At 38.3% G+C, this 14,357-nt stretch overlaps 1 protein-coding gene across 2 annotated transcripts; it reads left to right on the top strand.

The window, feature by feature from the left end:
* The first annotated feature begins 5,662 nt into the window (after positions 1 to 5,662).
* Positions 5,663 to 13,932, top strand: LOC121367563. 2 transcript variants are annotated; one of them, XM_041491830.1, is made up of 2 exons: positions 5,663 to 6,107; positions 10,691 to 13,932. In XM_041491830.1, exons 1-2 carry the CDS (start codon positions 5,981 to 5,983, stop codon positions 10,936 to 10,938), a joined length of 375 nt encoding a protein of 124 aa, XP_041347764.1. In that variant the 5' UTR covers positions 5,663 to 5,980; the 3' UTR covers positions 10,939 to 13,932. The 2 variants fall into 2 exon arrangements, with proteins under 2 accessions (XP_041347764.1, XP_041347756.1); XM_041491822.1 differs by lacking the exon at positions 5,663 to 6,107 and adding an exon at positions 9,498 to 9,827.
* Positions 13,933 to 14,357: the final 425 nt, after the last annotated feature.

Genomic DNA, 14,357 nt, shown 5'->3' with positions numbered 1-14,357 from the left:
ACGAAATACTTCTCAAACGGAGTGTCTTTGACCGTTTCTGAGCGAAACAAACTTCAAAACAGTAAAGAAAAACAAAGGCACTATTACAACAGAAATGCCAAATATTTGACACCCCCCCCCCCCCCCCCATGCAGGTGATTTTGTTCGTATGCTCTGTACTACTGAGCTACGTACCCCCTCCCCCAACTTCCCCCCAAAGAATGGATAGGATAGAACATTGGACGTTAGCCCGAGCAATTTGCCGTTTGAGAGCTAGACGGACATTTGACATATTTTTATCGTATTACATTTAATTCATGAAAATTCCAGAAATTCAAATTCGAAAACTGAATTAGCATTTTGATGACCTGTTAAGTGAGTCATTTCAAAAAGGGGGCGGAACGTAGCCCAGTGATAAAGCGTTCACTTGATGCGCGGTCAGTCTAGGGTCGATCCCCGTCGGTGGACCCATTGGGCTATTTCTCGTTCCAGCCAGTGCTCCACAACTGGTGTAACAAAGGCCGTGGTATATACTATCTTGTCGATGGGATGGTGCATATAAACGATCCCTTGCTGCTAATCGAAAATCGACAGCGGGTTTCCTCTCTCAGTATCTGTGTGGTCCTTAAACATAATATGTCTGACGCCATATAACCGTAGATAAAAATGTGTTGAGTACGACGTTAAATAAACCATTTCCTTCCTTCATGAATATCCCTGAAATTAAAATTTGAAAACTGAATTAGCAGTTTGATGACCTGTTATTATATACAAATAACAGGCATAATAAACATCAACAAGCTGCCTTTTATAAATTACAAATCCATTCAACTGATTGGGGTAGCCGTGGCATGTGCTTTCCTGTCTGTGGGAAAGTGTATATAAAAGATCCATTGCTGCATTTGAAAAAATGTAGCTGGTTTCCTCCGATGACTACGAGTTTGACATCCAACAGACGATGATTAATTAATCCTGTGCTCTAGTGGTGTCGTTAAACAAAACAATAAAAAAAAAAAAAAAATTTACAAAGTGAATCAAAACACTTGGAAGTTTGAAACATACTGTATGAAATTGATTGTCATTTATTATATTATTACACCTGTCAATTGTGATCACTCCAGCCAGGTGTCATACTGTCATATGTAGTATAGTCTATTCCAAATGTACTTACTTTCCATTGGGTTATGTCCTGTGTCACTGTGGTGATTCGACTGCATGATTCTTTGAGGAAGGTTTATATCTTTTTTTCAATGTTTCTAGTGTTATTCTCACTGTTTCTACACTGTATAAATATTTTCCAATGTGTTGGAAATAAGATTAGTTACAGCCCTTGTATCATAACTCTGTCTGAAAATGTCACAAGAGAAATTCAATATTCTAACCAGTTAGTCACAGAGTAATACGGCCAACACATATTACTGAACTCTTACTTATGGAGAAATACGGCAATGAATACAATAACAGTTTCCAGTATTCCATCGAGGTACATGCAAAGTGAGGAAGGGATAAATGTTAATGATATAAATAGATATATTCTGAAATAAGTATCTACATATCGTAAGGCAATGTTAAAAACAATTGTACGACGTGTAATTATATATATTTTTATATTAATATTTATTTTGTGGAACGAACAAGCATGGAAAATCTGGGGCATGCCCCCAGAACATTTTGAAATCCAGAGGCTCTGAAATATCATTTTGCAGCCATTTCAGGGAGGTGACGTACTTAGCACTCCTCAAACGGTTATGAAGAGGATTTTCTTTACGTTTCTATTATTTTCACCGGATTTTGAAGGGGGAGCAATAATTTTTGTTTTTGTCAACCATGATGGTGATCAATTAAAATGGCGAAAGTGAAAACCCGAGGGGTTTTTTTTCCATCGTACGTCACTTTAATTAGTTAATCGTAGTACACATGGGTATAATAGTACACATTGCCACGTTGCTTTGTGTGTGTGTTGTGGGGGTGTATTTCCGAGCGTTACGTTATTTTTTTTATTTTTTTGTGGGGGTGTATGATCTAGCGTTACGGGGTGTTACAATGGGGTGGGTGGGTGTCTAATTTTGACACAAATAGCGTTACGTGACATAAATGTATGTAATAATGTTTATACGGTGTTGAAGTAACAAGATGCACTAATATTTTAAGTGAAATAAATGCAGATATGAGTTATTTATTATTTTTAATTTATTGGAAACGTTACGTGAAATTTAGTAATGCCATTGAATTATGGCACAGATTATATAAGTTTTGTCGTTTAAAACATCAGTTAATGACGAATACTAGTTTTATTAGTGATACTAAATTGGGGGGGGGGGGGGGGGGGGGGGGAATCGGGCAGACGCCCTCCTTTAATTTTTACCCAGCGAGAATATCATGTAGGCTGCATTTCCTTCTGCTCGTTTTCCATTTCCCTCAAATTCAAAATATGGTCATAAATTTGTTTTTCAAAATATTTTTTAAAACACAATCCACTGCATCGTTTCTGTAACTTGTGTTTTATTTCTGTCAAACTGTTAATTGGATCTGGTTCAATGTCATTCGGCTCACTGGTGTTATCATTAGATAACCGTGCTGTTATGCTAATTGCAGTGGCATACCGCACGCTTCAAGTCGCTTTAAAACATTACCAGTCCCAAGTTCAACCAGCGAACGTTTTGATTGGTGGCCATTGGTGGCTATTTGACGTGGCCAGTTCGTTTACCGTGAAGCGCATAAACCAGTCTAGCGGACGTTTTGATTGGTGGCCATTGGTGGCTATTTGGCGTGGCCAGTTCGTTTACCATGAAGCGCATAAACCAGTCTAGCGGTCGTTTTTCTGTTCGGAACTGGCCCAGGTACACTGATACTAACTGAAATAAATTTACATGAATTTACATGAATTTACTGATTAAATGAAAGGACCCTTTATGACACCACCTGCCACATATCTCACTGATGGGCAGCTATCGAAGCTTGTCATCTTCGATTAGGGGTTGTTTCAATATGTATGTAAACTACAGAAATAATTAGTATTAAAGCAATGGATTTGATGTTGGTAGCGCAACTCACATGGGTGTGTGAAACAACACTGTCTATGAGCAGGCACGGCGGGGTGTGTGTGTGTGGGGGGGGGGGGGGGGGCGGGGGCCCCCAATAATTCTGAATACAAAATATTATTGGTAGTAAAGCCTGCGAACACCCCTAGAAACCCGGGAGCTTTGCGCCCTCGATCTCAGTTACACACACACACACCCCCACACACACACACCCATGTCTAATTGCTTCTGCCGTACCCTTGTATGAGTCGTGTAACAGAGCGACATGTAAATACAAAGGGTGGTGGGAAAAAGAGGTGTGAATGTGGGAAAAGAAGAAGCTGAAGACGAAAACTACACTGGCTGCTATTGCAGTAACACATTTATCAAAATACTTTAATATATTATGCTCTTGATATCCTCAACATTGAAACGTTATATTTTCCAGGTGCACTGATGTTTGGGCACAAAAATGAGTTGGCAATTCCAAAAAAGGTATCAGAAAGGAACTTGAAAAACATGGCTATTGTTCCTGATTTGGACACACTGCATCCACTTCCTTGGGCTGGCAATAGCAAGTACAAGGTTGCAGAATTGTGCTGTGAAACAGCGTGGATGCCAAGTCTCAAATACCAGGAGGCCTGTCCCAGATATATCACCAAACGATAGCGGCAGAGGTTGCAAGATGTGGGATACGAATCATTTTCCGGATGCGGAATGGAGTTCACGTTGAAGAATCGATAGACGAAAGCGTCATTTCTTGATGGGCTTGATTACTGCATGAACAAAACCTTTAGAAGAGTAGAACAATTTCTACTCGAACTCGATACGCAGCTCTTCGAATCTGGCGTGGAAATTGGTGAATTATATGTCAAGTATGCTCCAGGTATGGTAGAATGTGTCATGAAGCCGCAGTGGGGAATCAAGTGTCCAGACTCGACTTTTGGCTTTGTTCAAGGTCTTTTTGAAATGGCCGAACAGCATGACTTGTTGCCGACAGTTGTTGCAAAATGAAAGATGACAGAGAGTGGCATAGGCACACCTTTTAATCTTTCCTATTGGAATAAGGAAACAAAAGTCAACGTCTTCCATGAACAACACAAGCAGACTGTTTCTCAGACACTGCGCGCTATTGGATTGGTGAACTGAAGAAGCACGCCGATGCACTGACAGCTCTTTTGTTCTCCAACAGTCAACTGCTACCGCCGTCTGTTCCAACCGTGGGCATCAGGCAAGTGTTTCTGGGACATAGACAATCGTCATGCAGCATTTCGTGTGAAAAATTACGACATGCCTATATTGAAAACAGAATCCCCAGTGGGAAATGCTAATCATACCTGGTATATGCAGCAACGCTTGCAGCTGGTATTGATTGTATTGTTGACAATATTAAATGTCCTCAACCTAACTATCCTACTACTCCAGGCCTGGCACAGGCCTGATACATATAAACTTTTAGAATCTGAAGTCAAAACTCTATTAGAGTCTGAGACTTTATCGTCATGGCAACGCCATACAAATTACATGCGTGTGACATCATTTGAGATTGAGTCTAGACTCTAAAAGTTTTATAAGCACGGGCCCAGATCTCCCATCATCCCTAGCGGCTGTCTTGGACGCACTGAAGCAAGATGACGCCATAGCGTCTACGTTGAGTCAGCAGTTCGTTGATTGGCTCATTCAACTCCAAACAGAAGGGGGGGGGGGGGGGGACCTTTAATAGAAGTTGCTCCAGACGACGACAAAAAGAGATTCCAGATGTACGCATAACATCCCGTCTGTATTGTTATACTGTCAATAAAGAGTACATTCTAATAATAGCATAATACGACAACCCCATCATTATTGTTAAACTGAACTATTTACATACGCTGTCTTGAGCATCCGGACTTTAACATTATGATAGCCAGTATTTAATATTGCAAGGAGGAACCCACTATGTCAATAAGTGGGTCGACAGGTACATATAAAAATGTTGAAGAAAAAAAAGAGGGGTGTTTGGCAGGCATTACCCCCACGCCCCTTACCCCCGGCTATGTCAACACTTTAATAAAGAAATCAAGAAATGTTCGCTAGATTAATTCAGTGCAGTTCAATTCAGTTTGTTGCAACAATTTAAACATAAGAACTGCTTCCGAAGGACTGCAAGCGTGGATGCAAGAGGATGTTATTGAGGGGATCCTCCCCAACTCCGAAATTCGAAGTGTCCCGACGTAGCTCAGTGGTACAGTGCTTGCCTGATGCGCGATCGATCTAGGATCGATTCCCGTCGGTGGGCCCATTGGGCTATTTCTCGTTCCAGCCAGTGCTCCACAACTGGTGTAACCCAGATCTTGTTTTATTTAACGACACACTCAACACATTTTATTTACGGTTATATGGTGTCGAACATTTGGTTAAGGACCACACATATATTGAGAGAGGAATCCCGCTGTCGCCACTTCATGGGCTACTCCTTTCGAATAGCAGCAAGGGATCTTTTATATGCACCACCCCACAAACAGGATAATACATACCACAAGTTCTCGACACTACTAGAGCACATAGGTTTATTAATCATCGGTTATATTATGTCAAACATTTGGTAATTTTGACGTATAGCCCTGGACAGGAAACCCCAGGGATCTGTAATATGCACCAACCCACAGACAGGATAGCACATACCACGGCCTTTGGTATACCAGTCATGGTGTACAGGCTGGAGCGAAACAAAGAATAATGGTTTCACCGACGGGGATCGATACTAGACCGACCAGACAGCAAGCGAGCGGTTTACCATCGAGCTACATCCCGCCACGTTTGACTGACTACAAATCTGTTACACACGATCGTAGTCTGTTGCAGAAAGGTCGGTCGCCGGCTGATCTGTGTAACTGCAGGTTGACTCGAGATATCCTTTACACCGAACGACTAGTGAATCGTGATCACCGGTGTCGTTGTTGTTTGATCAACATTTTCTAACCCGCATTCGAACGTTCGCCATGGACAAATTGGAGAAGTACCAGTATGTACAGTTTACGTTTTGCGACATCAATGGCACTTCTCGTGGGAAGATTCTTCCTGTTCGCAACGCTGACAGTTTTGAGAAGGGCTTAGCCATATATGCTGGTAAGGTCACTCGTCTGTATAGTCTAGTAGCTTAGGATAAAAAATGGATGAATTGTTCAAATTTTGAAAAAACCCCACCAAACTTTGCATATTAGTTGTTGTTGTTTTTATATGGTTTTTCATATAAGAGCAGGGCACACCTGAACGGACAATATCTAGGGGGTCAAAATTGCCTTTATACATAACCCCCATCCCAATTTTTTTTTAAACACTTTAAATACTGTCATTGTTTGTTAATATAATCATGTATAAAGTGATAAAGATGATTAAAATAATAAATGAATACAATGTAATACAATTCCTTACAATACACTACATTATAATATCATATATTTCCACACAAATAAAAACGTATAATATTTCGACTCAATCTAAGTAAAATTAGCTGCACTATTACATGTGGATCTAACAGCAGCCCGTTGGAGCTTATGTCCAGTTGACCTTTCATTCGACCAATCAAAACCTTACTTGCAAAATCATGCCAGTGATTTGAAAAGAATTTGAAAACATTCCGGATTATACCGAGGGTATACGAAATGATTCGGGTGAATTACGAAGTATGCTGGAAACTAATTGCAATATAAAATTTTATATACAATTATTTTCAAGACGAAAAAAACTAAACCCGTGATGGTATAGCCATAACATCTGTTTATAATAGTATACAATCCAGAATTTATTACTGTACTTTTCCCCCTGGTTTTTTCAATGTTGAAATAGACCAACAAGTTCGCCTATTGCATAAATAGTCTCGCCTGATATTTTTAGAATATGTATGCTCCCGAATAACGCTATAAAAGGCGAAGTGTAATTGGTCGATATTTAAATTGTTATCTGTAGATGAAATGTCACCTGGACATGGAAGTCCACGCAATGCTGTTAGATCTACTGGTAGACCCAGTAGAACTAATTTTAATCAGATTGATTTCGACTGTTCTCATTTGATTTATTGGGGTATATTAATTTAGTTATTAAGAAAGTTGACAGCAATAATGTTATACTACAGTATGTAATACACATTACATAGAGGATAATAAACGAGTTACCAGTTATTATAAAATGTATGTCCCGAGTGAAATAATGTTCACTTGTCACGAGCTTTAGAGAGTGACAAGTATGCACAAAACATGCATAATGATTTACCCAGTACTAAATAAAATCAAAATAACAAACCGTAGCGTTATTTTAACTTTTAACTTTAATTATTATAAATATGGACCACCTGAAACTTCAAGGGACTATCTGAAATGAAAGCCAGGTAGTCCTATTAACACCCTGAAAAATTATGAAGATCTAACCATGATGGAATTTTGGTATTGGTGAGGATCCGCGTTTTTGTACGAGCTTTAGGACATTTCTTAAAGCGACAGACCCTAGTTTCAACCTGTGAAAATTAACACTAAGTTTAGTTAATCTACAAACCTGGAACACATTTGGATAAAGTTACAATTGAGTGAAACGTGAGTCTGTGACTTTGAAATGGTGAAATACCCTCTAAAAATAGACTAAAACTCGACTCCATAACTGTTACTTCTCAGAGGCACGTGCATTTTAAAAAATTTGAGAAATGCATTTTGTGATATAAAAAAAACACCAGGATGACCAAAAACACTTCGAATGTATGGGAATTGATAATCTAAACAACAACATCTAAGTAAAGTATGATTCAAGTTATTAAAAGCCGGTTATAATAGTCAAAAATATGTGTTTAAAAACTAGGGTATGTCCCTTTAAAAAGGAAAAGATAACTCAGAAGAAATTGGCCGAGTCGAAAACATCCGTTCGATCACCAACAAAAATATGTTCAATCCGTGGGCGTTCGCCATCGCAAACTGCTTCAATTATTGGAAATGCTGCCAGTTTCCGTACATAATAGTAAATAACGGCGATCGCGCTTGATTTATTATATGTACACGACTTACGTGCAGCGTTAGTTGTAACTGGAGGCACTCTTATATTTACGTCCAAATTTACACGTAACTTACGTTTTCGTTGTTTCGTGAATAGCTCTTCAGTCGTAGATTTACGTTTACGTGTAAAACGAGGCTTACGATGTTTGGTGAATATGGGTCCAGGTCTATTAACATTGACCCCTGTCGGCGTTTCTGCCAGAAAGAAATTTTTGGGTATGGCGCTATGGAATTGAATATTTATAATGTGTGTCCTGCAGTCACCTGCTGTCTCCCAGAAAGAAAATGAGTTAAAGTCCGAACTAAAAATTACGAAAAATTGCTCTCCTACCTTTATTTTTCGTTAAGCTTTACCCACACTTTGTCCAGACAGAAATCTTGTAAAAAACATTACAGTGACACAGATTCCACATACTAGATGATAACCATGTCACTTATATCGACTTCGCTGAGATCGCATAGGGCAAACAGCATGCAATTTTGTGCCGGCTGCCATTTTGACTTTTTATGGAATATTCTCCAAGAGGGTTGAAAGGACATGACTTAATCTGACAACGGCATAGCATGTTATGATATAAAAGCAAACGTGATGACGTTATATATTTTTATTTTTTTCCTTTCTTTTTTCTTTAATGATACCACTAGAGATCATTGATTTTATATTAATTATGTCACATACTTTGGAGGCTTTCACCCCTCTTGAAGAGTATTCCATAAAAAAGCAAAATGGCAGACGGCAGAAAAATGCATGTATTTTGCCCTATGCTATCTCAGCTAACTCGATACTGGCGACATCGTTACAGTCTCATATGTGGAATCTGTGTCACTGTAATGTTTTTTTTTTTCACAGCTTGTGTGTGGAAAACATTTGGGGGAAATGTAACGGTAATTAAAGGTAGGATAGTAATTTATTGTAGTTGTTAACAATTTGGTTCAGACTTTAGGGTTAGGGTTAGGGTTAAGAAAAGCATACAGTAATGATACGAGTAATTAATTTTGTCAAAAGCTTACTTAAAACAATAAAATCTGCCCCAAAATCCGGGTATGTCGCCATACCTATTTGATCCTCTGGCAGAAACCCCTACCTGTCAAATTTTCTATAACAAAAAGATAACGCTGTTTAAGGGTCGGTATTTTTCATAATTCTGGACAAAATATTAATTTGAAGTTTTAAAACATGAAATAAATCAAAAGTATATCATATCAAAAAAGTACCGTTGGATATGTTTTATTTATTGTATACGAAGCCAAAACAACTTAACAAGGGTGCGAAAAGTGACAGTCGACGACAGTCACTTTTCGCACCCTTGATTTGGCTTCGTACACAATAAATATAGCATATCTTAGTACCGTAATTTCACTTGAAATCCATATTTCGTAAAAGGTACAATTTTGTTCAAACACATTCAGAGGCATTAGTAATGTTCAAACAAAAATATTTTGAATAGAGGTTATTCACGTGACGTCACTAACCGGATGCTCCGCCATATTGGAGATACCGACTGTCGTAAACAAAGGCCGAACAAAGGGGCATTGTTCACGATTACCGACCCATAGCTCTCTAAGGCGTCTTTCACAAATACTTGTTCAACAATGGTGAATTACTGTAACGTATTACAGTGTCACAACCGATCAAACAGGGAAACTGATCGTTCTTTTTATAGAATTCCTGCAATAATTAGAAATCAGGGTCAAGCATGTGAAACGCTGTCCAGCCAGCGACGACTGAAATGGCTGTCAAGGCTAAATCAAGATTTTACCGGGAAAAACCTCGGGAATGTCAGAGTGTGTTCAGATCATTTTATTATGGGTAAGTTAAATACTAAATATTATTATAGATAATATTGTTTTAATTTGTGGATTGTGTTACTCAATCCGGGACAACAGAAATGTTCGTTTTGTGGCTGGAGTCCACAATGTGAACAAGTCGATTACCAGTTTGTTTGGTTTAAAACGACACCACTAGAGCACATTGGTTTATTAATTATTGGCTATTGGATGTCAAACATTTGGTAATTTTGACATTGTTATAGAAAGGAAACCTGTTACATTTTGCCATTTATAGCCAGGGATCTTTTATATGCACCATCCCACAAACAGGATAGCACATATCACCACCTTTGATTTACCAGTCGTGGTGCACTGGCTGGAACGAGCAATAACCCAATGGGCCCACCAATCCCAAACCGACCGTGCATCAAGCGAGTGCTTTACTACTGGGCTAAGTCCTGTACACTTGCAGTGTTCCATATTTCACTTTATTAATAGTGTCAGATTTATCATGTCTTAATTATTGTAAAAAAACCCCACAACAAAACATAGTGATACACCATACAATATATGTATTAAACAGCCATGATAGAGTTATTCAAATACAAAATATACAACAAAATGCATGTAGAAACATAGTATGAACAAAACAGTATTAAATGAAATAATAGTATACAATTTGTGTGTGTGTGTGTGTGTGTGTGTATATATATATATATATATATATATATATATATATATATATATATATATATATATATGAAAATATAGCATCGTTGAAGTAAGCACACACTCCCATATTTGCACTCTCTTGCATACTTACACACAGACACTCACCAACCCTTCTCTCCCTCCCTCTCTGCAGTATTCAGGCATTCATTTCATTTTTTTTTTATTTGGCAGGCAAACCAGTTGACTTGTATGACGAGACCAACCCTGATTGGGCTCCCAGTCTGAAGATGGGCCATGAAAAACTTGGGTTTTCTAAAACTTCAAAAGACCGCTATGAACGCATTTCCAAGCGAAAAGCCACCATCAAAGCAAAGGCAGCAGAGATGTTCCGAGAAGAAGAATTATGTCCAAATGAAGCCCCTGATGACAGTACTAACACAGATTGTAATGTGGAAACACAGACAGATTTGAATGGGTAGTTTAATAGATGCAATGAGTTCTGAATTGCAAGCACTAAGACTTGAAATGATGGATATTAAAAAGCATGTTGCCATTTCCAAATTATGTTTGTCCGATTTGATAGGGAAAGATGATAAGGTGAAATTTCTGACCGGTTTGTCATCTTATGATATGCTTGCAATGTTATACGAGTATCTGGAAGATTTTATTCCTACCAAAACATCGCTAACCAAATTCCAGATGCTGTTTATGACACTCATGCGGCTGAGACTGAATTTGTCAGAACAGTTCCTTGCATTGAATTTGCTGTTTCACAATCTACAATATGCCGAATGTTTTGTGAAGTTGTAGATGTTTTGTATGCTAGAACTAAACCATTTGTACATTGGCCTGAATGTGAGGAATTGTATAAAACCATGCCTATGGAATTTAGGAAATATTTTGGGAAAAAAGTGGCTGTGATCATCGATTGTTTTGAAATCTTTATAGAAAGACCCTCAAATCTTACGGCTAGGGCACAAACATGGTCATCCTACAAACATCACAATACTGCAAAATTCTTAATGGGCATAACACCACAGGGCACAGTCTCATTCATTTCCAAGGGTTGGGGTGGACGGGCCACAGACAAATACATCACTGAACACTCAGGTTTTCTAAATTACATTCTTCCAGGTGATATAGTCTTAGCTGATAGGGGGTTTGATATCAAAGATATAATGGGTAGTCTCTGTGCGGAAGCTAAAATACCTGCATTCACTAGGGGAAAAGACCAGTTATCACCCCTTGAGATAGAATCAACAAGGAAAATTGCTCACTGTCGAATTCATGTTGAGCGGGTAATAGGATGTGTTCGTCAAAAATATACTATGCTTGACAGCACAATTCCTATAAGATTTATGATGACAAAAGACAGTGAGAGCATGACCAATCTGGACAAGATATGCCATGTATGCTGTTCTTTGACAAACCTCTGTGAACCAATAGTCTGTTTTGATTAAATTTAGCATTGACAACTGACCCCATATGACATGTTTTTTAAAAACAATTACAAGTAAAATTATACCAAACACTCACTATGATGTTGTGTTGATTAATTTACTAAAGGTGTAACGATGTGGCAGTACAGTAGTATATCACAATACGAGGTCCACTATATGATACATCAATTTATGGCAGCAATATCTCGATACATACATAATTCCTGTTTTGCAGAAAACTAATTTTGGTCTATATACATGTACAACATGCGAACAATCAGAAACACAACACATTGGATTTGCTAAAATTGCTAACTTAACTAGATGCTGTAATTGATATACAGTGTAATTGTAAAAAGTTGTCATTGCCAGAAATATTTTACAATACCTAATAATTAGCATCAGTGTTATTAAGTATTGGCATAGTACGTATCACAACCTACCTGTATTGTTACACCTCTCTAATGTACTATAAAATAATTTTCTAAAATATTCCATTGTTTTGTTTACTAATGATATGTACATTTATAAGAGCAATTCTATGTTATTTGAGTGTAAAATATGGGAAAATACAAATATTATTGATATGTGTGTATTGTCTGGAAAAAAAACGACGTTAATTTGAAAGCAAACATATTTTAATCCTGTTGAAATCAGGATACCTACATTTAGGTTTGAATAAATAATATATTCATGACATAAAATTAAGCATAGTTATAGCTGAAAACTTGAGTATGTTGAAAATATATACACATATTGCTTACAAAGTTGTATTTTTGGTCTGTCTACAGGCAATATGTTTTTCAATTTGCAGTTCATGTTTGTATGTAAATACATGTACTGGAACCACCCATAACACGCTTACATTTGAACACATTAAAGATGTAGATGTACAGACAGTTAACTTTTTTTTTTCCTTTGATGCACACAATACTTAGTTCAGTCTTTTTCCACGTTTGAATTCTGGCAACTTTCTGCAATCGGGACAGTACCATTTTTTGCTTTTTGGAGCCCTGCTTATTTTCACACACTCGAAGTGAAACCACTTAATTGCACAGTTTTCATGATCACATCCGATCATATCACCATGTTCAATCTGTTCGCAATAGCAATATAGTAAATCTCTACTGGTTGAAGTTGAAGCCTCATCACTTGCAGAGTTTTGGCAAATTGGTTTTAAGGTTCGGCTTGTATTAGGTAAACGGGAATAAAATTTTCCCACAAGTTCTGGCAAGATCGCAGTCTGGAACAGATGGGTTATGTTGGTGGAAACACGACACCAAAAGTCACTGTCAAATGACACAACTTCCACGTGCATATCCTGTTCAGTCCACACAACAAAGTAGCAGAACTCTCTTTTACAAACAGCAAGTTGAGTTTGTACTTGATAAAAATAAGCATGTTGCTTGCTTAATTTCAAAGTGCCATCTTCACCTGTCTGTAAACAAAACTGTTTGTCAACTGAATCATGTGTTGTTTGGTCTCGCTTACAAAAGGGGCACTTAATCTCCAAACACCCTTCCCCACAACAATTACAAGACACCATACCATCAGGGGATGCTGCAATGTGAGGAAAAGCTGGGTTTATTACAAGTCCACTGTCTAGTAATTGAAATCCATCATGCAACTCGGTCATTTTCTCAATTTTTTTTATCCCGTGCCACCTTTTCGTGTTCACAACCCCACTGTGTGGCTTTGGTTGAAAACTTCATACTTTCAGGATTGCAAACACTGCGAATTAAACTTAGGTCTGGACTTGCCGGATCAGTGGTGAAAGCAGCCTTCATTTTGGATGCGGTTACCCTACCAGTTCTAAAGTGATACCACAGTTTGGAAGCAGCCTGGTCCCATGTTGCGCTTTCTACAGCCTTTGCTTCTGCCTTCGAAACAGTTATGCTCATTGTTTCACAATATTGTACTAGCTGACAATAGTTCATGTCATAACACTGTTCCTGAAATAGTGCTGTCAGCACACATGGAAACTTGTCTTTGATTGGTTTTGGAATATAATTGTCTGAATACGGGGAATTTGTAGCCAAGATACCTGCCCGTCTTCCTATGCCATGCAACTTGGAACAAAATGCAAGCATGTCTTCCTTTGATGCTACAGGAACCTTGTTTGTCTTAACACTGTAGACTGGAACTGATGAAGGCTGGGGGGACAAAAGCGAAGCATCAAGCACCTTCTTCTTGGTCTTTGCAGAAGTAAAGTCTATATTGTGTAGTTCCTGGTATGATACCCCTTTTACACCTCCAGGTAACAGCCAATATGCCTTTTCATCTGTAACGTTTTTTGAATCCCGAATCTTGATTGTTGCCTCGATAGCAAACAGTAATGCTGCTACGTGAGTGCAGACTTCACCAAGGCCGGCCATGCAATCACAATGAGCAGCCAAAACACGACCTCCCTTTTCGGCATTAATCCAAGGATTCAGTGGTTTTGCTGTCATCCTCTGGGA

This window comes from Gigantopelta aegis, chromosome 1 (assembly GCF_016097555.1).
Source record: "Gigantopelta aegis isolate Gae_Host chromosome 1, Gae_host_genome, whole genome shotgun sequence".
Lineage (NCBI taxonomy): Eukaryota > Metazoa > Mollusca > Gastropoda > Neomphalida > Peltospiridae > Gigantopelta > Gigantopelta aegis.
The sequence above is the reverse complement of the archived record's forward strand: the minus strand, read 5'-3'. Positions and strand labels throughout refer to the sequence as shown.